The sequence below is a fragment of the Berghia stephanieae genome, chromosome 2 (assembly GCF_034508935.2).
Source record: "Berghia stephanieae isolate SIO BIC M18660-M18661 chromosome 2, UCSD_Bste_1.3, whole genome shotgun sequence".
In the NCBI taxonomy this organism is placed as follows: Eukaryota; Metazoa; Mollusca; class Gastropoda; order Nudibranchia; family Aeolidiidae; genus Berghia; species Berghia stephanieae.
The window spans coordinates 57,863,425-57,889,688 of NC_088361.1; the positions used below are offsets into that span (position 1 = coordinate 57,863,425).

The following is a 26,264-nucleotide window of genomic DNA, read 5'->3' on the forward strand; positions in this document are numbered from 1 at the left end:
TTGTTCTCACTAAACTGTATTAACCAGACGATAAAAGTTCATGGTTACACAGAGTTTGTGTGTTGGTCCGTTATACTTCCGGATGGCAATGTTGTGAACTCCTTGGCCAAGCGCATTCTATCTATAAGGAACGGGGTTAGGTCCCTTCTTTAAACTAAACAAAGAAACAGAGAACGGGGACAAAAATTTTGATCCCATTCTGCCACGATCATGAAGTATGAAGACAGTTTTTAATGTTTCGTGTTGAGATGTATAATTTTGTAATCCAATGTATTGTGTTAACAATGAATTTCAAATATTTCATAAATTTCATAATAATATCAATGTCTGCTCCATTTGCCAGTTTCGTTCGTAATGATCAAGCTTGGATGGAAACTGAAAATTATAATTATTAGGGAGTAAGGAAAGGGTCAATTTATTGCACGTCTGACATCCGTAATCATGGGCCTAGTTTAACATTGTTGTCATGGACAATATTTTGCGTCATTTTTTAAAGATTCCCACTACAACATTGAGCCCTAAATGAATTGGGTTATCAGACCTGCAAATAAGTGCACGTTGATTGAAACTGATGGAGTAAAACGATAAGCATTGATTTAACTAGTAGAATCTGTAAATGAGAAAGATTGGGGGGGGGGGGGGGGGGGGGTGGTTGGGGGGGGGGGGGTGGGTTGTTGTATTTGGGGCGGGGGGGGGGGGGGTGTTTGTATTTTTATGTGTGTGTGTGTGTTTTTATTTTTTGTTGGTTTTCTTTTTTTGTTTTTACAACTAAACTGCACAAAAATGATGCCAGGATTATTTTACTACAAAGATCAATTGTTCCTAAATTCGCAAGCAATTCGCTGGATAGTCTCAAACTCAAAGTTGTTTACAGTTTATAGATCGCTATTTTTGGCTTATTCTGTGGCTCGGTGTCTCAGTGGCACAGTGTCTCGTCTTGTCACAAAAGCCAAGCAATGCTAAGCTTGGTCTGTAGTCGGATGGGTGTCATTGATCATGGAAAATTATAGTCCCGTCGGTGTCCTACTTCATACTTCATATGATTGTATTTGTTGGGTTTATGGTGCTCGTAAAACGGACTGATTCATCAATGTTGTAATTTGTGAGAATGGAGACGTATTGAAACAATATCCGAGGAAATATAAACAGTTCTATTCAAGAGTTTTTATGGTCTAAATATCTCTTAACGAACTTGTGTTTTTGTCCGAGTTGGGGGAGGGGGTATTTCATTCACGTTCATTCAAACCCCAGTTACGTGATTCAACGATTACTCACGTTCAATAAATATTACATGTCAAACTTGTCTCAACAAATTGCTCATAACTTTGCCACTTGTTGCAATACCGTTTTGCAATCTGTAAAAAATTTGAGGTGCTGTTTGGCATAGTCAAGGGCAAAATTCTGTTACTGGCATCAAGTAAAGAGTAATAAACCCCACGAAATCGTAGGAGTATGATCCAACTCTTCAAAATGTACAGCTAAATCTGTAGTTTCTTTTAACAAAATGTTGCTTCCATCAACCTCATTTGCCCCCCACCCTCTCTCTCTCTCTCTCTCTCTCTCTCTCTCTCTCTCTCTCTCTCTCTCTCTCTCTCTCTCTCTCTACGTGTGAAATGTTATGAACACCCATAACAAATGAACATTTATACAGTGTAACTGGACAGACTAAAACTTAATAATAGTAAGACTGAAATAATATTTATCGCTAGGCCAGTAATCCTTTAAAGTGTAGAGTGTGAATTAATCCTTTTAGGAAATATTGTAATTGAAACTGCTAAGGTTGTTCGAAATTTGGATGTATTTATTGATTCAGATTTGTCTTTTAAAAACATCTTAAAACGTTTCTCTTTAATATGTACACAGTAGAATTATATTGCTTTGTTTCATATTGCACGTTTGAGTGAAAGTTGCCACGAGTTTGTTATACGGGGTAAGGCGCTATATAAAAACCATATTATAATTAATATTATTATTATTGTTATTATTATTATTATTATTATTATTATTATTATTATTATTATTATTATTATTATTATTATTATTATTATTATTTATTATTATTATTATTATTATTATACAGGGGACTCCGGATAAGACGATGTCCATGGAACCGAGAGAAAAAATCGACTTGTCCGAAAATCAACTTAACCGGAGTGTAACCAAATGAGCAAAAACGCATGTGAACAAAGCAAACCAATCTAGAATAAGTATGTCCCTTCATACCGCGCGGTCTCTGTAGTGGTCATCAGAGGCTCCTACCCCCAATAGCCCCATAGAGGAATCAGAATACATAAAAATCGGAATTTGAGATAAAAAAAGCGGAATCAACTTACTGTTATTGACTATGACAATGACATGCTTTGCAACAGAGAATGTAATAGACAATCCAAAAGTACTCAAATGATTTAAAATATAAAATGTGTAAAAATGTACAGATTGTTTAAAGACTAAGAATGGGGTCAAATAATAATACAGAACACACAGGTCCTGGCCGTCTGAGTGCAAAGCATTGACTGGATGGATTTAACCTTGTCAGGATCCTCCCCCCCCCCCCCCCCCCCACACACACACACCTAAACAAACGCGCGTCCGGTACACACACACACACACACACACACACATACTTACACAGGGCTAAAATTAAATAGGGAAAGAAGCTGACCGTACTCAATTATATTATTACCGATCGAAGTCAACATCATATATTACCAAGGTCATTGACCTCGCAATTAAGTGAAATTATTCCGCGAAAAGCGGAAGGGTAGGAGCCTCTAGGTCAAGGTCATGCTTCTTGTAAATCGTAGGGGAGGGCATCCGGGTCACCAAAAGGTCATAGATGCTTTAGGTTTTGAGAAGTCAGGTCATCGACGACTGAGAACTTCCCGACCTCCACTTAGTTCTCGATGCTTTTCTCGTCTCGAGAATCTTGGTCGTCGATGCTTCTCGTATTGAGTCCCGAGTCCCGAGTCTCGAGACTATACTGCGCGAGCGACGCACGCGTTACTAACAATGTGTACTATCTGCATTGTTCACCCCTCTCTCGTCGGCGATGATTCCAGCGAAGCTCGAGACTTTTTTGCGTCTCGATGCTTTTTTGAGTCTCGAGACTCAAAACTCAAAAAAGTCTCGAGCATCGCTCTAGTCATCGGTGCTTTCATTCAATACCTAGTCATTGGTATTGGGTATTGACGTTATATCATATTTTAAACAGCTAACAAAACACAAACGTCGTAAATAGATCAAAATGGTTATAGGTATCAATGTTTTATTATTATACAAAGTGAATTTATTTAATGTATTTTAAGTTTTAATACAAAAAAGCCATCCAAAGCTCAGTTGAAGTGCTACTTCTCGGGAATTCCCGACTTTTCCTTGGTCATCGAGTTCGGGAAGTTTTGAGTGTTGGTGGCCGATGACTTGAGGTATCATCGAGACTTCCGCTCGACACTAGTAAATCGTCGAGACAGAAATAGCCGGTATGCCAATTTCCTATGGGATGATTTTCTGTCGCATGCCAAACGTTCCAAATGCATCGAATCTTCCTTTTCCGCGATAGGTTTGCCATTGTAGTTGTAGACTTGAATTCTTGATAAAATTGATACTAATTAAGAGGGCCATTACATAGGATGGCCTGGGATTAGAACCAAAAAAAAAAAATCTTGAAGTTGCGACGATGTAAAATTTGAGATGGAGAAATTAAAAGTTATTCAATACTGCTTATGTACATTGAACACGGACGTCAGACAAAGCACCTACATCACATCGATGTGCGCCAATCGTTCGCGGATATTCTTAACCACTGAAAATTCTTACTGGTAGCTTTTTTAACCAATGGAAAAAATTGTTTATTTGTGATTTTATTGTAGTCATGAGTGATAAGAACATCGACTTAAGCGACATTGACTTATGCGGAGTTTGTTGTTTTTTTACTGTTATATAGGAAGAAGGGGGAGGGACCAAGAAAAAAAATCGACTTGGGTAAAAATCGACTTAGGCAACGTCGACGTATCCTGAGGGCAAAGCGCTTTACAAACCAAAAGCAACATTTAACATGTAGGGCAAGACATGTCCCCTGTAAGACAATATTACATGTTTTTATTTTGTTTCGACTGAGACAACGCTGTAACTGTTAACGGCCAGGTACCCATGTTATTCCTCACTGCGGTGAGAGAATGTGAGTAAACAGCCTCTTCCAATTTCGCGTACTCAGTGCGGGACTCAACTTGGGACCTACCGATCCGAAGACGAATGTCATAGTCATATCACAGACCACAAAACTGCACATTTTACCTGCTTGTCTATTCTTTTCTATTCTGTCCCGGGCACATACTGAATTAAATCCTCGAGTCTTTATATTTATATACGTAGCTTCTCCGACTTCAGGAGGGGAAACAATTGCGAGATTGAGGCCGACGTGAAAAATACGGTTTCCCATGGAGGGAAATTTGTTTCATCTGAACTGGGAGAGAAGCTTTCCACGTTCTTGAGCAGACATCGACTGTCGGCCAATCGTCCTCGTCCAGATCCTGCCTGACAGCAGCCACTCTACATCAGTGGGTTCTTGCGTCTATGGCCCATTCGTACTCGTTATGGTAACAGTCAGAAGACCGCAGAACATCTGGTTGAGCATTGCATAGTAACGCAGCTTTGTGGCGAGTTCAATTGTAGCCTACATTCAATGCGGTTTATGAGCGCTGAAAAGAGATTTGGTAGATTGTCATAAGTCTAACCGACGTGTAGATATTTGGAGGTCTAGTGAACGAACGACTTTATGGCCTTGATTTAACATTGTTGTAATGGACAATGTGTGTTGGTTGAGAGAATTTCCATTACACTACAATTTGGGTCATCGGGCCTGCAAATGAGAACACGTTGAATTTAACCATTAGAAGGCAACAGCCAGTCTGCGAATAAGTCACCAATTGTTTCCATTGCCATATCAATAATAATCTTGCTTTTACCATCTATTGTTTTCTTAATTGGCCCTGGATTTACTTTTTTTTTTTTTGTCTTGCGAACTCTTGAGGTTAAAAGCGAAATGGATATAGTATTATGTAATGACAGGTCGGAGGTCAGTTCTTTTTGGATTGTTCAGTAGGCGGAAATTGAATTATATTTGTTGAATATGTTTGTAAATTATTGGATTTACCGTTCGTATAAGATATATTGACATTTTTCACTCCATTTGTATTATCCTGATTAAATTGATCTATGTATGTAATCATAATTATCTCATCATTATTCCCTGAGAAAAAAAATAAATAAATAAAACGCCCACCCAATTCTCCGTTCTTCCTTTCACTTACCTAAAGTGTGATATGTTGAATTGAATATGGTCAACTTAATTTTCATACAATCGATTACATCATGCCTTCTAATTCAAGTTTGGTTGTGTTTATTTTGTTTTGTTTTGTTTTTGTTTTTTTTGTAATTTTTCTTTTGTACCCTTGTTGTTGACTTTGTCATATCATCTTTATATTATTTTTCAGATATTTGAATTTGTTCCATTCTCATTAAATACAGTACATTCAATTCCAAAAGATCGTCATTCTTTTCTTTTCATATGGCACACTGAGTGCCATAATTGGATATGTAATGTTGCAGGACCAATTAAATCGTGTGTTAAATTTAAATTGACCATCAATGCTAAGCTATGACAATATACCTTAATAATATCACTGCGTAGGATCTCTGGTTATCATTAGGAAAAAGAGATCAATCAAACGGCAAGATGAACCTTAAAACTTAAAATGGAATAGCTTCCCAAAATGTTCAGCGTTTTCGTTGCATAATTTACTCCTCATGCCAATAAGGAACGATAATTATTCTAATATCTTTCAGGATTCCCTCAGCATCCACCACCACCACCAATAACCCAAAACATCCCGTATTTGTTATTTGGTTCTTTCTTGAAGTTGTTATAGACTAGAACAACAACACCAAGAAAATGAGAAATATACGATGAGGCAAGAGGAGCAAAACTGATCAAAAGAAGAGCAAGGTAGTTCTACTTCCTAAATTATTATATTTATATATATTTATATATTATTATTATTATTATTATTATTATTATTATTATTATTATTATTATTATTATTATTATTACTACTATTATTATTATTATTATTGAATTATTATTATTATTGAATTATTATTATTATTATTATTATTATTATTATTATTATTATTATTATTATTATTATTATTATCATTATTATTATGTTAAAAGCAAAGTGATGATACCAAATTATCAACACATTTCAAGGTCGACTACTTAAATGATAGTGAACTTAAGAGATTAATTCAATTAAGTTTACTTTTTTTTTTTTTTTGATTGGTGGGGGAGGGGATGAAAGGGGGATTTTTTAAAATCATAAAACGTCAGTAAGTTAAATCAAATTTTTATTCATTATAAAACATTTCGGCAACATATTTTGCATAAATATCAAACATAATATATAGAAAACATTCCAGCTCACAGATGACAAGTTACAAAGCCAAATCTCTGCACAACTGAGTTTATAGCAATGGTATTTTCATACCTTTCTTCATATTAAAAACAGTGAGAGAATACCTAGAGCTTTGATTCATAAAGAGTTGAGAAGAGAAAAAAAAAGAGAGAGAATGCAGCAGCTTTGACAAAATATAAATACAAAAACGTTATCAATTATGGAAGTAGTCAACTTCGATTTTCGATAGAAGAATTTTAGCAATATATGTTCCTTGTCTTTTATATTCATCTTTTATTTTTTATAAAACAAAGCTGCTAGGTTCAATTTTCTTCTCCTATTTATTTTTTTCACTGCTTTATCACATAAATCAACGATAATTTTTGAACAACCTGGTAAAAAATATAGGTAATGCAAATAGCTTGAGTTATTGCAATAAAAATAAAATAATTTCAACTGGAGCATTTTTTAAATTTCCAAAATTTCCATCAAAACAATCACCTTCAGAGTGTGACAGACGAGCACCAATCAACTCTCTTCTTCTTCTTACTTTACAATTATATCACAAGGGGATATTAGAGAACATTGAAGACCTGTCTGGGTTTATGAAATAAATAATTAAACATTTCTATCCATTTAAAATGTTTTAAGTCAAACAGTAATCCATCATTCTTTGCCAGTAATCAACAGATAGTGCTGCTAGATAAAAAGGCAAGTGGTATCGAGTCATCAGGAGCATCAGTTTACCTCATTTCTGTAAAATGGAGGGCACAGTAATAATTACTTGCTACCTTTGGAATAGGTTATTAGTCTAGTCTATCCCAGATAAGTTTCTGACAGATCTAGTCTAAGACTAAGACCCAGCCCCCATTTGTTGAACGCGCATTCGACAAATTCACAGTTCAACGAACAAGGACAGAATTCCCAAATTATGTCCTTCATTGTCTTAGTAAATTTTTCACAGCATCCACGAACACTTTCACTGTAGTTCATTGAATGCAAGTTGCACTGTACTGCACTGTATACCATACTGTAGTCTGACTGTGAACCACAAAATAATCACTTTAAAAACTTTTAACAGCTACTGAGAAATCTGCACAAAAATAAATAAGATGTGGAAGCATAAGTCACAACCTAGACAATTTTCATATTCTCTTGCAATCATTTGAATCATTAGCAACTTCAAATTATCTTAATTATCCACTCAATTCACAAACACAATCACCATAGATCCCAAACAATTAAGACAATAATATCACATGCCTGTTAAATTATTAAATCACCCAGTCACAATAGCATCGATGCACATCTCACATTTATCTGTGGAATATCTAGAGGAACATTTCCATATCATAACTATGACTATTTTTTTTTTTTTTGAAATGACAATCATTATTTACAATTTTATAAACATCTTAAAACGTAGCAGCAAGCCCAGTGGCAGATGCAAATGTGAGGATAGTTTGAGCTGCTTGCCTCGTTTCCAATAACAATCTGGCTTCCGTAATCCAATCGCTAGCTGCTCTTCGTGACTCACCGGTTAACTGATTCATAAATCGCACTGCTAGATCCAAATTGCCCTTCTCCATCCAGTACTGGGCATTGGCAACCAGTTTAAAATTGTCCATTTCATCTAATGATACAAGGTCTTTTTCTGAATATGCAGCCACATTGCTGACAGTAAAAAAAGAATGTAAAAATGAGACAAGGTACTTGTACAATGATGCATTGGATTCATCAATAAGGCCCAGGCGACGACTAATTTGGGATACTTTGACAAACCTGTCTCGCAGATTGTTTTCAGTGTAAATTCCTCTCTCTAGAGCAACTTCTGGTATTGTATTAGCTACAGTTTGAACAAATGGATGCTGAAAAAAAAAATTGAAAAAAAAATTAATTTACCCACAATTCATCTGATTATGAACTAAGACCTCACTGCACTTATTAGAATAAGAAATCAAATATTTACATACACACATGCTCTCTCTCTCTCTCTCTCTCTCTCTCTCTCTCTCTCTCTCTCTCTCTCTCTCTCTCTCTCTCCTTCCTCTCTCTCTCTCTCTCTCTCTCTCTCTCTCTCTCTCTCTCTCTCTCTCTCTCTCTCTCTCTCCTCTCTCTCTCTCTCCTCCTCTCTCTCTCTCTCTCTCTCTCTCTCTCTCTCTCTCTTCTCTCTCTCCTCTCTCTCTCTCTCTCTCTCTCTCTCTCTCTCTCTCTCTCCTCTCTCTCTCTCTCTCTCTCTCTCTCTCTCTCTCCCTCTCTCTCTCTCTCTCTCTCTCTCTCTCTCTCCTCTCTCTCTCTCCTCTCTCTCTCTCTCTCTCTCTCTCTCTCTCTCTCTCTCTCTCTCTCTCTCTCTCTCTCTCTCTCTCTCTCTCTCTCTCCTCTCTCTCTCTCTCTCTCTCTCTCTCTCTCTCTCTCTCTCCTCTCTCCTCTCTCTCTCTCTCCTCTCTCTCTCTCTCTCTCTCTCTCCTCTCTCTCTCTCTCTCTCTCTCTCTCTCTCTCTCTCTCCTCTCTCTCTCTTCTCCTCTCTCTCTCTTCTCTCTCTCTCTCTCTCTCTCTCTCTCTCTCTCTCTCTCTCTCTCTCTCTCTCTCTCTCTCTCTCTCTCTTTTTCTTCTCTTCTCTCTCTCCTCTCCTCTCTCTCTCTCTCTCTCTCTCTCTCTCTCCTCCTCTCTCTCTCTCTCTCTCCTCTCTCTCTCTCTCTCCTCTCTCTCTCTCTCCTCTCTCTCTCTCTCTCTCTCTCTCTCTCTCCTCTCTCTCTCTCTCTCTCTCTCTCTCTCTCTCTCTCTCTCTCTCTCTCTCTCTCTCTCTCTCTCTCTCTCTCTCTCTCTCTCTCTCTCAAAAAAGAGCTAAAACAATCAAAACAAAAGCATAAAAAGAAAAAATAAATATGATTCCACTGATTAACCATGCTCAATGCGCTTCACAGTGTTTCATGTATTCCCCAAGCGGGACATATGAAACCATATTTCAATTTCATAAAGTATCAGTCGCCTGTTAGGTTTCCTTTTTGAATGAACACTCTTATCTGTCAGTGCTTATATCCAGGTACTATTTCACACCTGAGTCGACTGTAAAGAAAAACAAGAGTTGAGATCTTAGACAGCATAGAAAAAAATCTTTACCTTATTTGAGGATGTTATCACTGTGTCAAGTTGCTTTTGGAGTGGAATGGGTAAATCTGCTTCCTCATCTCCAAACTGAATGGTGGAGTTGAGGGCTATACAAGCCAGCCACAGATCCTGGGCTGTGTGAGCCAATTTCTCATTAGCAGCTCGGGCTGAAATAGAGGAGTTGTATGAGAAGCATGTGGTCAAAATGAAGGGGGGAAAAAGGTAGTAATTCTATGTGTCATTGTTGTGATTTATTAAAGACTTTTCAAACTTTTTGCACCAAGATTTCAGTTCCAAATATGCAATATAATCAGAGACACCAACTTTAAATTTGGCTCACAGGAATTTCAGACAACACTCAGAGGAATTTCTGCACACAAGAAAAGGGAACTGGGATGGTATTTGGCATTGTGTTTACATATTGTATAGTTCTAATTTGATAGCTGATTAGAACTATATTATAATATATAAATATAAACAAAATGCCAAACATAATCCAAAAGTTTCCTTATTTCAAATGAAGTAAAGCTTTAAAACCTAATGGTAATGAGTGTTGTACTGGTAGTAGTGAGGACGATGTGGTGTTGGTGGTTGTAGTAGTAGTGGTAGTGATGATGATGATGATGTGATAGAGATTGTTGTAGTAGTAATGGTAGTGATGATGATGCGGTGGTGGTGGCAGTTGTAGTTTGTAGTAATAATGATAGTGATGATGATGTGGTGGTGGTGGTGGTTGTAGTAGTAGTAGTGGTAGTGATGATGAGGTGGAGGTGGTTGTACTAGTAGTGGTAGTGATGATGTATAGTAGTACAGTCCACTCCGGATAATCACAACACCTTGGGATCAGCAAAAACGTTGTGATTAACTTAAGTTGGAATTAACCGAAGTAGACTTTCCTGTCCACTGGCAACATATTCCCTCCGAGTTTACAAGGGCTTGTGCATGGCTGCGGTATCTTTGGTCGATTTCAGATAAAATTATGGGACACTTTTTTTTTAAACAATGGTTGTTGTAAGTTCTTATAGCAATTGTGATTTGACCACTAATCAGATTTCATACCATAAACGTAAACTCAAACCAGTTGTTGTAAACATTGTTCTTAGTCCACCACAGACTGAGCAATTTGATTGAAACAAAAACTATATGCCAGCCCTGTATAGATTTTGACAAGCAGCTTTGATGAAAGCCGACATCTTAATCAGATTGGAATACCTTTCACTCTTTTGTTCTCAAGTTTTGTAAGAGTCAAAGAGATTAGCCGTGATGAGAGACAATGAGCTTTCACCAAACTCTTTGGTCACAATACACAGTTGTCAATATCAAAACAAACGATATCACTCAGGAGAAACATTGATTAAACATTGAATGAAGTGTGTTGTGAATTTCCTCTTAATGGAAAGGGGATGAACAAGGATAGAAGGAAAAAATGCTGCTGAGCATGTGATAAGTATGAACAATACACTAGTGAGTAGAATATGTTAAAACTGGACCAAAATAAACCATTAATGATAACAAGCATGTGAGGTAAAAATCACTCACTAAAACTGTTCAGAAATGGTGCAAAAAATTATTATGGGTATAGAATAGCTCACTCATCACATTTAACCTTAACCGTTCCTTAACTAAGTAACAATCATGTACAAGAAAACATCAGAAAGAAAAGAAAAAAACACCTTTTTAAAAATAAATTAAAATCAAGAAACCATGACTCTCCTGGAAGGGTGTTATGTGTGAAAACAATATGAAAAAAGTGAAATGTAATGCTCCAGGAAATTGTCCTCACCGTCTATAGCAGCCTCTATTCCCTTCAATCTGGAAATCCAGCCAGAGGTCTCAGCCTGGAATTTTTCTCTCTCTTCCAACAATTTGATATTGACCTTTCGATCAAAGTCCTTGTTCAATTCTTGTTCTTGAACAGAAAGAACATCTTTCAAATGATCACTGTGAGCAGCTGCTTGTCGACTCAACTGCTTTCTTACATCAGCTTCCATCCATGCAGCAAACTCTATTTCCTGTAGGAGTAGATTATTGAGAATGCTACATTTAATGACATAGAAATATGTGAAGTTTTAATAATAATCTGTACATATTCTAATGACATGACGACGTCTGTACACAGATCAGCAAAGAAAAGCATTATGTATTTCAAGCTGACATAACAACATATATGAAGTACAATGAAACAAAATAAAGATTTTTTTTTAAACATATGAATGATTAATTGGCCGGTTGGAAAGTTTAATAACATCTCGATTATATGAAACATTATTTGACAATATTATAGGACATTATGATGGATGACTAGTAAATAAATAGAAATAGCAACTTACCATCTTTTGTTTTTCCAGCTCAAATTCTGTTACCAAGCGAGCACGTTCATCACTGACAGCTGCCTGAGTGATACCCTTGCTTTCCTCTCTCTGAGCCTCAAGGGCCAAATTGAGTCTCTTGCGTTCCATGGCCAGGTGTTCAGCTATCTGTTTTTGTAGCTGCTCTATTCTACGATGTGCATGAGCAATTAGAGCATTCAATTCCTCATCAGATAACTTATGACCTTAAAAGGAGTAAAAACAATAAAAATTATAAAACAACATTTTTACTAGCTTAACAAAACACACAAATTATTTTAAATGACATTTGTTGGGGTTTTTTTTAACCAAGCCTCGTTGAGACAATAACAAAATATTCTGAAAAGAACACAAATGAAATATGGTTAATTAACTTTGACTGCATTCATCATGAGGAAAGTATTCTAGTGGTCACAGCATAATAACCCACCTTGTTATAACTATCTTCACATGAGAGCTCACTGCTCTCGTGTAACAGAACTTTTACTATTCTACTCTAATATCCTATTTCTCTGACTAGTAGTGAACTATCTTTTAACAAATACATTATTACAAGATTAATTTAACTGAATTGTCTTCTAAAGGTGAACGTCTAAATAAAAATTTGGTTAAGCATGTTCGAGCAAATCAATCTTAACAATAAAATTAGATGTCTTGCTGGTGTATTTAAAAAAGATATTCATAAAATCTAATTTACAAGAGACTCTTTCACACCTTTGTCCATCTAGTTGTGTTTACATTATGCCTCTGATTCCACAGGTAAAACTGATGATAACCCCAATAGGAGGGCATTAAATAATTGCACAAATGTGGAGCTGGCTGAGAAAACCCAGAAGGTTGACCAAAATTTCATAAAATGTATGCAGTGGTGTAGACCACAATGGTCTGATCCTTTACCACTTTAAATTTTCTTTCTATGTCTATTAGAAACCAAGTTATGAATTCCTTTCTGAATAAAATCTGTTGCTATGGGAAACGCTGAGAACAGAGAAAATCAAGTTTAAACTTATTCCTTTTATTTTTTACTGAAATAACATGATTGTTATCAACAGATACAGCATTTTTACATTATCAGTTATGTGTAAACATAACGGTGGTAGGATCCAAACAGATCGAAGTTATGCTGCAAAAATCTAGCTATTTAATCAGAAATTTGCAACTGATATATATGTCTTACAAAATAAAAAAATAAACACATTTACGTTTATTTTAAAGCTTCATTACAATCATGAATCAATTCTTAAATGGATTATTCACACAAAAAATAAATCTGTTAGAAATTCACATTATCTTCGATTTTGGCTCATATCTCTAATCGAAATTTGCTGCAACCTACGGGGTTTTCTCAGCCAGCTTCACAGATGTTTAGAAGAGATTATGACAACAGTATTAAACAAAAGGTCATAATTTCAAGGTCAAAGAATTAGTCACACTAAAAAGTAGTCTTTCAGAGCCATAAGACTCTTAGAGCCAGAGTTTGTCCCGGATTCTGTAGCATTAAATGGACAGTAATAATTGCTTGCTACCCTTTGGAGTGGATGCTAGTCTATTGTAAATTATATTTCCTATCACTGAACAAAGGATACTATACAAAAGAACTTTTCTAAGGACACATTGCCAACTTATCTAATAATCAGCTCAAGCCCTCTGACCAAATTTAGGTAATGTTCAATACTGTACAAGTGCATCATAGCAACACTCTTAAGTAAGAAGCAAATGAAACCCAAAAAAAAGGGGGGAAGGACTAATTATAACAAGACAAAGATTCAATATAACAAAACACTTTCTAACTTTAAAAACAATAAAATCAATTTTTTAATGATAAGCTGAAGAATTGGTACCAAGCTTAAACTTAATACAAAAATGAAGACAAGATTGTACTTACCTTTCCCTCCGACTTTAACATCTGGTGCAAGACTCTCAAGTTCCATCTGGAATTGCTTTCTGCCTTTGTCTACTAGGTCTTTGTACTTAAGCATCACCTTAGCATCAGCATCAGCTTGACGAACCTGGCAAAGAAATTAAAAACTTTTTTTATTACTGCATTTCATGACCACCCTATATCTACTTCCAATTGAAACTGTCAACATAATGTATAGTCAGTCGCTAGTGAAAAGCTCATTGTTGTTAAGGGTTTTACAGTGCTTGCAACACATTTAGGTTATATCAGCGCCAGTAAAAAAGGAAGAAAATGGGATAGTAAAAAGTTCTAGTTCTAGAATTACAATTAAAGAACCCAAGATCAAGTAAGACAAAGGGGAACTGGGAACAAATAGGGATCAGATGTAGATTTCCAAGAGCATACCACCAATGTATTTAGTTTGAGATCACCTATAAGTCTCATCCGGACACAAGCACAAAATCCAACAAAGAGGAATACACTCAAATGCTTACATTATAAATTCAAAATAACAAATATAATAATACATAACAGAGAGATGATTTATAAGGAAAAAAATATCATCTCCCAAAACATTTGACTGTTTCCCTCCCAGCTAGGACAAAACCAAGTAATCTCATTCCAAGACAAAGACAGAAAGCATGTTGGAAAACAGATACGAGGGCTCTTTCAGAAATTACCGAAAAATGCCCATTGCTCAGCAACCAGTGGAGATTTTTTAATTCTGTAAACGACATGATATTCCTTATTTCCTTACGGATATTCCCAGAAATTATGAAGTGCATCATTTTGCACAATGAAGTTCTAGACGATTTTAAAGATGGCGGCCCACCTTGAAACTTGGTCAAAGGAGGAAATCAGAGCTGTCATACGTTTTTTGAACGCCAAAAGTCTGAATCCTACCGAAATTCATAAAGAACTTCAGAGTGTTTATGGTGAGCATGTTATAAGCCATACACAAGTCTATCACTGGTGTAATTTGTTTGAAGCCGGCCATTCCGACATGACAGACAGGGAAGGGAGAGGGCGTTCGATAACTGCGACGTCAGAAGACAATGTGAAGCGAGTTGATGAGCTTATTCGTCAACACAGGAGGTTGAAACTTCATGAAATCGCAAGCAGTCTTGAAATTTCGGAAACTTCTGCCCATAGAATTGTATTTGATAAACTTGGCTACAGAAAAGTCAGCGCAAGATGGGTTCCTAAGCAATTGACAGACAATCATAAAGAACAAAGATTGGACATCTGCAGGGAACTTTTGAGAAGAAGCAAGAGCTCACGCAGGGTTCACGGGCATACTGCCAACGCCGGCGGAGACTTTCTAGGGTACGATGTGACTTTTCTTGACAGCATAGTCACCAGTGGTGAGACTTGGTTGCACCATTGCACCCCAGAAACAAAGCAAGATTCGATGACATGGAAACATCCATCCTCACCTGTCGCGAAGAAATTCAAAGTCATGCGGTCAGCAAAGAAAATAATGGGAACTGTTTTCTGGGACAGTCGTGGTGTTATTCTGTTCGAAACCTTACAACCTGGAGAAACAATCAATGCTGCAAGGTACTGCCAAACTCTTGACAAGCTTAGGGAGGCCATTCGCAGAAAGCGCCCAGGGCAGTTGACCAACCGGGTCATTTTGCAACACGACAACGCTACACCCCACACAGCACGAGTGACACAAGGTTGACTAGAGAAATATGGATGGGAGATTTTGCCACACCCACCACACAGTCCAGACCTCGCACCATCTGACTATCACCTCTTTGGGCCACTGAAACGTGAGCAGGCAGGAAAGCGCTTTGATGTCGATGAAGAGCTTGTTGACCATGTGCGGAAATGGCTACAAAACCTTGACGGAAATTTCTTCCGAGAGGGTATCTATTCCATGGTGCGGCGTTGGCAGAAGTGTGTCGACAGACTTGGCTGTTACGTAGAGAAATGAAGGACGAGTCAAGGTATGAACACGTGCAAGAATTTTGTTGATAGCATAAAAAACACGGATTTTACAGGCATTTTTCGGTTAATTATGAAAGAGCCCTCGTATAAGGGGATTGAAGACACAGTATGTACCCCCCTGCCCACTATGGGAGGTCAGGAACCCCACCCAGAAAAAGCTCATTCATCATTCAAAAATACTAACAAAAGAATGATAATGGAACAAAACAGACATTGGATGTTTCGGGTACAAATCCTTCGTCAGCACAACAAACATGGAAAACAAATAAAACAAAATGGAGTAAAACTTGTATGTCTGTACTCAATGGTGGTTGGAGTGTGAATGAAACATTGGCGTGGCATGGGCTAGTGAGTAGAGAGTCCCTAGGGTGTGATAGGAATGATAAGGGCAGGTCAGCATGTGAGAGAGACGGGAACTTTCTAAAAAATAATGAAAGATCTAAGACATAATAGAAATGTAATATTATTATTATTATTATTATTATTATTATTATTATTAGTAGTAGTAGTAATAGTAGTAGTAGTAGTAGTAGTAGTAGTAGTAGTAGTAGTAGTAGTAGTAGTAGTAGTAGTAGTAGTAGTAGTAGTAGTAGTAGTAGTAGTAGTAGTAGAAGCAGTGATAGTAGTAAAAACAGTGGTAGTGGTAGCAATAGGGACTCCCTTCCCCCCCCCCCCCCCCCCAAACTGTTCCACAACTTTCTACTAGTACTACTAACTACTACTACTACTACTACTACTACTACTACTACTACTGCTGCTGCTGCTGCTGCTGTTGCTGCTACTACTACTATTTCTGCTACTACTACTACTGCTGCTGCTGCTGCTACTACTACTATTTCTGCTACTACTACTACTACTACTACTACTACTACTACTACTACTACTACTATCACTACTACTACTATTACTATCATACTGGAACTAGATTTTTTCCAATTCTTAAACTGAATGAATGTCAAAAATAATTTTCTTATATTATTTTTCATATCAGATAATATATATGTTGAAGATATAATTATAGCTTTAAAAAACCCAAGAAACAACAATAAATCAAGTCACAATTATCATCACTCTATCATATCTATGTGACCTGAAATGTCATGACAATTAATTATAAAAGACTGCAGAAATGAACAAATTATCATATCATTGGGAAATCCCAATTTTTATGGAAAATGCTCCTAAAAAAAAACAACCCTTTTATAGAGCCATATCTCAAAAGCACTTCCAGAGACATGTGAACCATTTCCCTATAGCACGTCACACATATAAATGAATAAATAAATAATAAAGCATATGGAATTCAATAAGATGCAAACGGCGACAAAAACAATATAAATTTACAGATAAAAGTTTATACATAATAAATAATGTAAAAATAAAAATGTTGTGAACGTCAATGTTAAATTAAGAGAGAGCAATGTTTTATGCTTTAAAAATTAATTATATACACTATAAAACATGAAAAATTACTAGTTTAAGATAAGTTACCTTGGCACCAGCATTAGACATTTCTTTGGTAAAATCTGCTAATTTCTTGGTGGCTGGGTAAATAGCAGGATTCTTCATGGTCACTTTGTTGGCCTTGGCCTCATCAAGGACTTTCTTCAATTTTTCAATGCTCCTCCTAAAGATAGATGGGCGCAAAAATATTTGATTAATTGGTTGCTGAAAGGCAAACAATGTATCCATTATGAGTGAAGGAAAATAAGCAAGGGTATAGCAAAGAGGGGAGAGTAAACACTTGATTCATGCTTAAGCCTAAATGAAAAATTGTGGTTATTTATATTTGAATTTTCAACATGTGATTATACCATTATATCCACAGTATAAAATTTACGTTTGTAGTAGCGTGATTAAACTGATCTGTTGATGAAGATTAACATTTTAGACAACAGAAGATTTGTCTTCAAAGACTACAGAACAACAGTAAAATGTCTGAGATAACTCATAAACTTGAGTGGCCAATTTTAGAAGTTCAAAGAAAAAAGCCAAAGTAACAATGCTGTTCAAAGCTATTTATAATCTTGTTGAGGTCTTCGATAGACATCTGATACCAATGCCGACACCTTTAAAAACAAAGGGTCAATATTTAATGAGATACCAGAAGCACAATTCAACATTGTGGCTCCATCTGTATAAATAAAATAAAAGAGGTTGTAAAATTAGCTTACCATTTCAAGGCTTTAACAGGGATGCCCTTTGCTATTTTTTTTTTTTAACCTGAAAATGTTTCTCATAAAGGCATACATGAAAATATTTCGTGCAAAGCTATTCTTCATCAAATTGTTTCACCCTTGAATCATAGAAAAGGATACATATCCATCTAGCTTCCCCTTAACTGTTGCCTTTAAACAACCAATGTATTAATCTTTTTTTTTAAAAACTAATTCACCGATACCAAAACAGGTCAGCCATTCAAAAAGCCGAAACAGGCCATCCCCGTTTTAAGGATTACTAGAGCAATATAAAATTAAAGCCATATTGAAAGTCTCACCTTGCTTCATCCACTAATTCATTGGCCCTGGTCACAGCATTTGCCCTTTCTTTGTATGCAACAGTAACAGCCTCCCACTCAGCATCTTTGTCCAGGATCTGATGGACAGAAAGAGGTAAAAAGACACAGCTGGTAACATTTCAGTTTTTAAATACGATTCGATATTTATATTTATTAGTTCCAGCATACCTTAAGAAAGCAATTGTGCGCCCTTTGTTGAAAAAGCCTTCATTGGACAAAAATAACTATAAATTCAGGCCTGTTTATAATTTAAGTACAATATCTAAAATAATAGAAAAAATTGTATGCTCTAAATTTAATACTTTCGATCAATGGTACAGTCTGCTTATCGCAAGGGACACTGCACTGAGTCTGCTTTGATCAAAGTGCACAATGATCTTGTTAATTATGTTGCTGATAAGAAGACGGCAGTGCTCATACTGCTTGATTTAAGTGCCGCATTCGATACCATTAATCGGAAATTGCTCTTAAACAGACTTCAAACCAATTTTAATATTCAAAATGATGTTTTGGACTGGTTTGAATCTTATCTTTCTGACCGCACACAGTGTGTTGCCATTGAAGATTCTCTTTCTGATATTAGTGTTCTGCAGTTTGGGTACCCCAGGGTTCTGTCCTGGGGCCCCTCTTATATACCTTGTATACAACACCCATAAATGCTATAATCACGGCGTATGAGTTGAATTTTCACTTGTATGCCGACGATACTCAAATTTATTTCCCTGTTACAAACGATGCGAGAGTGGACATTGTATCTCGAGTGGAAGTGTGCGTGAAAGACATATAAGGTTGGATGGTTTTAAATAAATTAAAATTAAATGAGGATAAAACGGAAATAATAAGTTTTTATGGAAATAACCGGAAAAGAACAGAAATAGAATCATTGAGCATTACTGGTAGTCAAATTAAGATTGTAAATGGTGGAAATGTCAGGAATTTAGGTGCATATTCACGAGGGCTCTTTCATAATTAACCGAAAAATGCCTGTAAAATCCGCGTTTTTTATGCTATCAACAAAATTCTTGCACGTGTTCATACCTTGACTCGTCCTTCATTTCTCTACGTAACAGCCAAGTCTGTCGACACACTTCTGCCAACGCCGCACCATGGAATAGATACCCTCTCGGAAGAAATTTCCGTCAAGGTTTTGTAGCCATTTCCGCACATGGTCAACAAGCTCTTCATCGACATCAAAGCGCTTTCCTGCCCGCTCAAGTTTCAGTGGCCCAAAGAGGTGATAATCAGATGGTGCGAGGTCTGGACTGTGTGGTGGGTGTGTCAAAATCTCCCATCCATATTTCTCTAGCCAACCTTGCGTCACTCGTGCTGTGTGGGGTGTAGCGTTGTCGTGTTGCAAAATGACCCGGTTGGTCAACTGCCCTGGGCGCTTTCTGCGAATGGCCTCCCTAAGCTTGTCAAGAGTTTGGCAGTACCTTGCAGCATTGATTGTTTCTCCAGGTTGTAAGGTTTCGAACAGAATAACACCACGACTGTCCCAGAAAACAGTTCCCATTATTTTCTTTGCTGACCGCATGACTTTGAATTTCTTCACGACAGGTGAGGATGGATGTTTCCATGTCATCGAATCTTGCTTTGTTTCTGGGGTGCAATGGTGCAACCAAGTCTCATCACCGGTGACTATGCTGTCAAGAAAAGTCACATCGTACCCTAGAAAGTCTCCGCCGGCGTTGGCAGTATGCCCGTGAACCCTGCGTTAGCTCTTGCTTCTTCTCAAAAGTTCCCTGCAGATGTCCAATCTTTGTTCTTTATGATTGTCTGTCAATTGCTTAGGAACCCATCTTGCGCTGACTTTTCTGTAGCCAAGTTCATCAAATACAATTCTATGGGCAGAAGTTTCCGAAATTTCAAGACTGCTTGCTATTTCATGAAGTTTCAACCTCTTGTCTTGACGAATAAGCTCATCAACTCGCTTCACATTGTCTTCTGACGTCGCAGTTATCGAACGCTCTCTCCCTTCCCTGTCTGTCAAGTCGGAATGGCCGGCTTCAAACAAATTACACCAGTGATAGACTTGTGTACGGCTTATAACATGCTCACCATATACACTCTGAAGTTCTTTATGAATTTCGGTAGGATTCAGACTTTTGGCGTTCAAAAAACGTATGAAAGCTCTGATTTCTTCCTTTGACCAAGTTTCAAGGTGGGCCGCCATCTTAAAAATCGTCTAGAAATTCATTGTGCAAAATGATGCACTTCATAATTTCTGGGAATACCCGTAAGGAAATAAGGAATATCATGTCGTTTACAGAATTAAAAAATCTCCACCGGTTGCTGAGCAATGGGCATTTTTCGGTTATTTCTGAAAGAGCCCTCGTAGATTCATGATTGTGTATGGACGCTCATGTTAGTAAAGTTGCTCTGATTTGTTATCTTCATCTCCATAAAATTTATAGAATTAGACATCTTCATCTCCATAAAATTTATAGAATTAGACTTTTGGATACTGAGATTGTCAAAACATTAATGACATCATCTGTACTTAACCGAATAGACTACTGTAACACTCTGTTACAATCGTCACCAAAATATATAATTAGACAGCTTCAGAAAGTGGAAAATAGAGCTGCTAGAATAGAAACTAGATCTTTGCATTGGCTCCCTGTTAACAGCTGAATTATGTTCAAAATTCTATGCTATGCTTTTAAATGTTTTAATAAGACAGCTCCTGTATACCTACAAAATATGGTTAATCTCTATATGCCAGAGAGAGAACTTAGATCCAGTGGTCAAGATCTCTTCCAGGTTCCTCGCTGTAGATCGTCTTTTAGTGAGAGATTTTTTAGCCAGTCGGCACCTGTCTTATGGAACCAACTGCCTTCATCCCTCAAAAAATGTCCGACATTTTAAAATTTTAAAAAGAAACTTAAAACACGTCTCTTTAGAAAATCATTTGATGTTTATCATTTCTATTAGGCCTACGTAATATAGATATCCTAAATTTTCAGCACAGTGCGTGGTAATTAAATTACAAATTGATTGATGCTATTCCAATATGATAGATTTTATGCTTAAATTATCAATTTATTGTTGTGTTTTATTTGCATTGTAAAGCGCCTCTGAGCACATTGTGGATCTAGGCGCTATATAAATTCAACCATTCATTCATTCATTCATTCATGATCTGACAATGATGATGACGATGATGATGATGATGATGATAATGATGATGATGGTGATGATGATGATGATGATGATGATGATGATGATGATGATGATGATGATGATGATGATGATGAAAATATCATCTAGGAGAAGAAGAAGAAGAAGAAGAAGAAGAAGAAGAAGAAGAAGAAGAAGAAGAAGAAGAAGAAGAAGAAGAAGAAGAAGAAGATGAAAAAAAATTGGTACAAATAACCTTTAACAATTAAACATAGCTCACATTTGAAGTCTCATCCATCGCTTTTTTAAGAAGAGAGCTATGGTTCTTGGTGGCTTTTGCAACATCTAGTTGGGCTCTGGAAGCTTCTGAAACCCAGTTTTGTCCAGACTCCAGAAGCTTTTCTACAACCACCTCTAAAGCTGTGAAGAAAAACAATATTACAGAAATTTCAAACTAATTTCCAATTCAATTTGCAATATAATAGTCAACATGTTGCCATACACTACTTGGAAAATTTTGCAATGATAGCGACAATAATTAGCTCCAAAAGCTCTGTATTTAAAAAAATATATATTTCATCATTTATGAGAGCAATATCCACTAAATGTGCTCAAAGTGCTTTACAAGCAGTCTGGAGCCAACAGCATCACTTAACATGTAGAATGAGACATAATGTAGGGACCACAAACATGGAGGATGACATAAACATGTGTACCCAATCATAAGTCAAATAAGCAACAATTACAAGATTATTTACCCCTCGTCCCACATCTACAGCATAATGATGTAACATAATGTGGCAGAAAAGGATGGGTTTGCTAATCAAAATAAAATAATTAATTAAATAAACCAACATAAAAACGACTTTTTAATGGGCCAATGGCAGCTACAAGTCTGCAACCTGGTGCTTATCATTGTATTTACGTTTGGAAACGAAGAGAAAAAAAACTTTTTTTCCTTTAATATGTAATTGAACGCAGCATTAGCAAGAAAATTTTGAATTTAAGCAAGACTTGGCCATAAAGCATGATGTGCTTGATTCCCAAGGACCATGCTTCGAAACTGAGACCATTGTATAAAAAAAAAATCTTGTGAATTTTTTTAGATAAATGCTTTAATTGGCTCTATATTAAAAACAGTAACAATTTGAGAAAAAAGCAGTTAAAGCTGAATAAATAGGAAATTCAATTCTGCCTTCATGGTAACCATCAGATGAGGGAATTTTTTTAAAATATTGGACGAACATATATATTAATGTTTTATATCATCTTTTAGGGCTTAATCTAAGCTTTCCAATGATGTATGATGTGAAAGTGCTGATTTCATAGTACTAACATAACAAATGGATGAACTTCGGTATTGGAAGATTTTTATTGATGGGCTTGAAATTAACCTACCTTTGGAAAACTCATAAAAATTAAGTGATTCGAAACATTTTTTCAAGTTATAACTTGCATAAATTGAAAGTTTGACATTTGAAGTTTCTAAAAATGTGGATAACTAAATTTTGATATGAGGTCCCAAAATTGATAGAGATTGCCATTGCATATCCCTAAAATAAGCTGAGCACTTAAAATGTACATTATCTGTAAAAATTAATTCAAATGTAAATTATCTCACTACAATCTATTCAAGCAGTAAGTTGAGCAACAATATAAATCTCAATAAAAAAGACAAATAATTTCAAAAATAAATCAAGCCCATAAATTTATAGGTTCTTTCATTTACCTGCATTGTCAGCTTTGTCCTCCATTTCTTTATTTCGCAACTGCTGCTCTAAGGATAAAGGTTCACTCTTGGTATCTGGATACCAAAAATACATTACAAGACATGAGTTTTCTCATTTCTTCTCTATCAAAAAGGTGTTTATAATTGACAGTTTAAGGTCATATTGACATATCACACACACACACACACACACACGCGCACACAAAGATGAAAAGATAGTAAAAATTTCACATTGGTCAAATATTTGCTCATAAGAAAGTTAGACGAATAAGGTCAGTTTAAACAGAGAACATAATATGCATATCACTGTAATGGAATGGGAATGCATCTTAATGGGACTAGATGTTAAATTTGGAAATTTTATCTTGTAAAATAGCATTGCTTTCATAAAAAAATAAATAATAGATGGCTGTGTGTGAAATGCTATACGTTAAATGAAAGTTTTCCACTTAGTAAGGTTTAAGAACAAGTGGGCTATCCAGCATTATAAAACAAGTTTTCCAAAAGCTACTTGTATGCCATTTTTTGTTATATTAGATCTCTTTTATTTAAAGATCGTTCAGCTTTTAAAATTATAAGAATTAACATAACGAACAAAACTTGGCTTGTACGTTTATAAAAAAAGAGAAATTGACAAGAATTTTGAAAATTATGGGTTTTTTAAGGGTTTTACAGTGCTTGGGACACATTTAGATTATTTTCAGTGCCAGTAAGTAAAAAGGAAGAAAATTCTAGAATTTACAATTAAAAGAACAAAGGGGGATGGTTCAAATAGGGATGTAATTCTAGATTCCAAGAGCACACTACTAGTGTACTTTGTTTGTTATAAGGGTTTTACGGCGCTTGCAACACATTAAGGTCAAATCAACGCCAGTAAAAAGGAAGAAAATGGGAAAGTTAAAAGCTATAGAATTACAATTAAAGAACCCAAGGAAAAGGAAGACAAAGGGAAATTGGTTCAAATAGGAAATTCCAAGAGCACAATATCAGTGTACTTAGTTTGAGATCACTTAAGTCTCATCCAGACATGAGCACAGGTCCCCACCAAGTGGAATACACTCAAATGTTTACAAATCATATATAATATGTAAACAAAACATAATACAGAGCATAACAGAGAGATGATTGACAAGGAAAAAAATATCATCTCCCAAAACTATCTATATGTTTGACTGTTTCCCTCTCAGCAAGGGCATCCGGCCAGGGACAGAACAAAGCCAAGTAATCTCAAATCCAAGACAAAGACAGAAAGCAAGTTGGACAGAGCAAGTACCTCCCTGCCCACTATGGAAGGTCAGGAACTCCACCCGGGTGTACTTAGTTTGAGATCACCTAAAAGTCTCATCCAGACATAAACACAAGATCCCACAAAATTGGAATAAACTCAAATAATTCATTATATATTCTAAACAAAACAAAAATTATGAACAATACATAACAGAGAGATGATTTACAAGGAAAACAATATCTCCAAAAACTTTAATATAATTTCTGAATAAAATAATCTTTCTCACTTATTTTCCTCTTTTGGTATGAAATCATAATCTGGAATAATATATCTAAATTTTTCCAAACTGGCCTTTAAAAAAAGTCAGTATAGTCTTGGTTATAATCATGATGAACTGGAAAACAGGATTTTAGGTATGTCTGAGTAAAAATTGAAAAATTATTTTAATGTTTCTTATCCCTTGGGGATGCACACAGGAGTTAACAATTTCTACTCCTGGTGTAAGTAAGCGAAAATTCGTAATTCACATCATATAATGCTGGATCATCAAGATTGTTCTTAAAATTATTGACAGATTTTGAATTTACCACATGTTCTGGTAGATTGATCCACAGGTAAAGAAATTTCAATGGATGTTAAGCTACATCTGGGCTTGAACAGTTTGAATGAGTGGCCTCTCAGTTATTTTTTGCATCAATGCAAAATTCCAGATGTTGCTTTTCCGTCGTAAATATTCTGGAGTATTTTGAATGTTTCAATCAAGTATCCTCGTATTCTTCTGAATTGAAGAGTTGGTAGGCTCAGGTCATCTTCATAAGATTTTCCTCTCATACCAAACAACAGGTTTGTTGCACATCCTTTAACATTTTCCATGATACTGACAGATTTCTTCCCAAGTGGTGACCAGGCACTTCTGACATATTCCAATATTGGTCGAACAAGAGATTTAAATAGTATTGTGAATATTCTTTTATAAATATAGTTAAATGTTCTTCAAATCAATCCAACATTTTGATCAGCCTTGTTGACTGGTGCCTGGATATGTTTCCCAAATTTAGATGTCTATGTATAACAACACCAATACCTTTTTCATTAGACACAATGTCAAGTTCTGTTTTTGTCTCATCATATGTTTGCATTGTATACATATTTTATCGGTAGTGATGGGGCAAGGGAAAGTAGGTATAATTTTGTTAAATACCAACTCATTGACCAAGCTCAATGTCACTTGATTTCACAACAAGATACAATGTTATGGTACCAATTCAAACATTAACATTACAAGTTAAAGAATTGTAAGAACATTTCCAAGAATTATGTTGAACAATACCTTTTTTATTGGAATCATTTCCCATTGCCGCTCCAGTAGGTTTTGCGGGCTCAACTGGGAATATACAAAATAAGAAAATAAAATGTATGATTGAACAACTATATAGTTATATGAGTAGGTGGCAAATGGTGGTTAGCTTTGCAATTGTTTGTTTGTTTTTAAGGGTTTTACGGCGCTTGCAACACAGTTAGGTCATATAAGCGCCAGTAAAAAGGAAGAAAATGGGGATAGTAAAAAGTTCTAGAATGACAATTAAAGCACAAAAGCAAAGGTAAGACAAAGGGGAATTGGTTCAAATAGGGAACAGATGTAGATTCCAAGAGCACACAGTTAAAGTACTTAGTTTGAGATCACCTAAAAGTCTCATCCAGACACAAGCACATGTCCCAACTAAGAGGAATACACTCAAATGTTTACCAATCATATAATATAATTTGTAAACTAAACATAATACAATGCATAACAGAGAGATGATTTACAAAAAAAAAAAAATCATCTCCCAAAACTATAACTATACATTCGACTGTTTCCCTCCCAGCCAAGAAGCTCCGGCAAGGATCAGGACAAAACCAAGTAAT

At 36.1% G+C, this 26,264-nt stretch overlaps 1 protein-coding gene across 3 annotated transcripts in view; it reads right to left on the reverse strand.

Moving 5' to 3' along the window:
- Positions 1–6,385: 6,385 nt before the first annotated feature.
- The window catches only part of LOC144965213 (MICOS complex subunit MIC60-like), a 38,830-nt gene continuing 18,951 nt past the window's right edge, over positions 6,386–26,264 (reverse strand). For all 3 annotated transcript variants that reach the window (XM_078900311.1, XM_078900310.1, XM_078900309.1), the window contains 10 exons: positions 25,687–25,740; positions 23,129–23,203; positions 21,680–21,819; positions 18,259–18,356; positions 17,253–17,388; positions 13,791–13,914; positions 11,888–12,111; positions 11,341–11,569; positions 9,570–9,724; positions 6,386–8,317 (listed from right to left, as the gene is read on the reverse strand). In XM_078900311.1, coding sequence (XP_078756437.1) covers positions 7,865–8,317; positions 9,570–9,724; positions 11,341–11,569; positions 11,888–12,111; positions 13,791–13,914; positions 17,253–17,388; positions 18,259–18,356; positions 21,680–21,819; positions 23,129–23,203; positions 25,687–25,740 — 1,688 coding nt within the window. In that variant the 3' untranslated portion in view covers positions 6,386–7,864. The remainder of the gene's footprint in view (positions 8,318–9,569; positions 9,725–11,340; positions 11,570–11,887; positions 12,112–13,790; positions 13,915–17,252; positions 17,389–18,258; positions 18,357–21,679; positions 21,820–23,128; positions 23,204–25,686; positions 25,741–26,264) is intronic.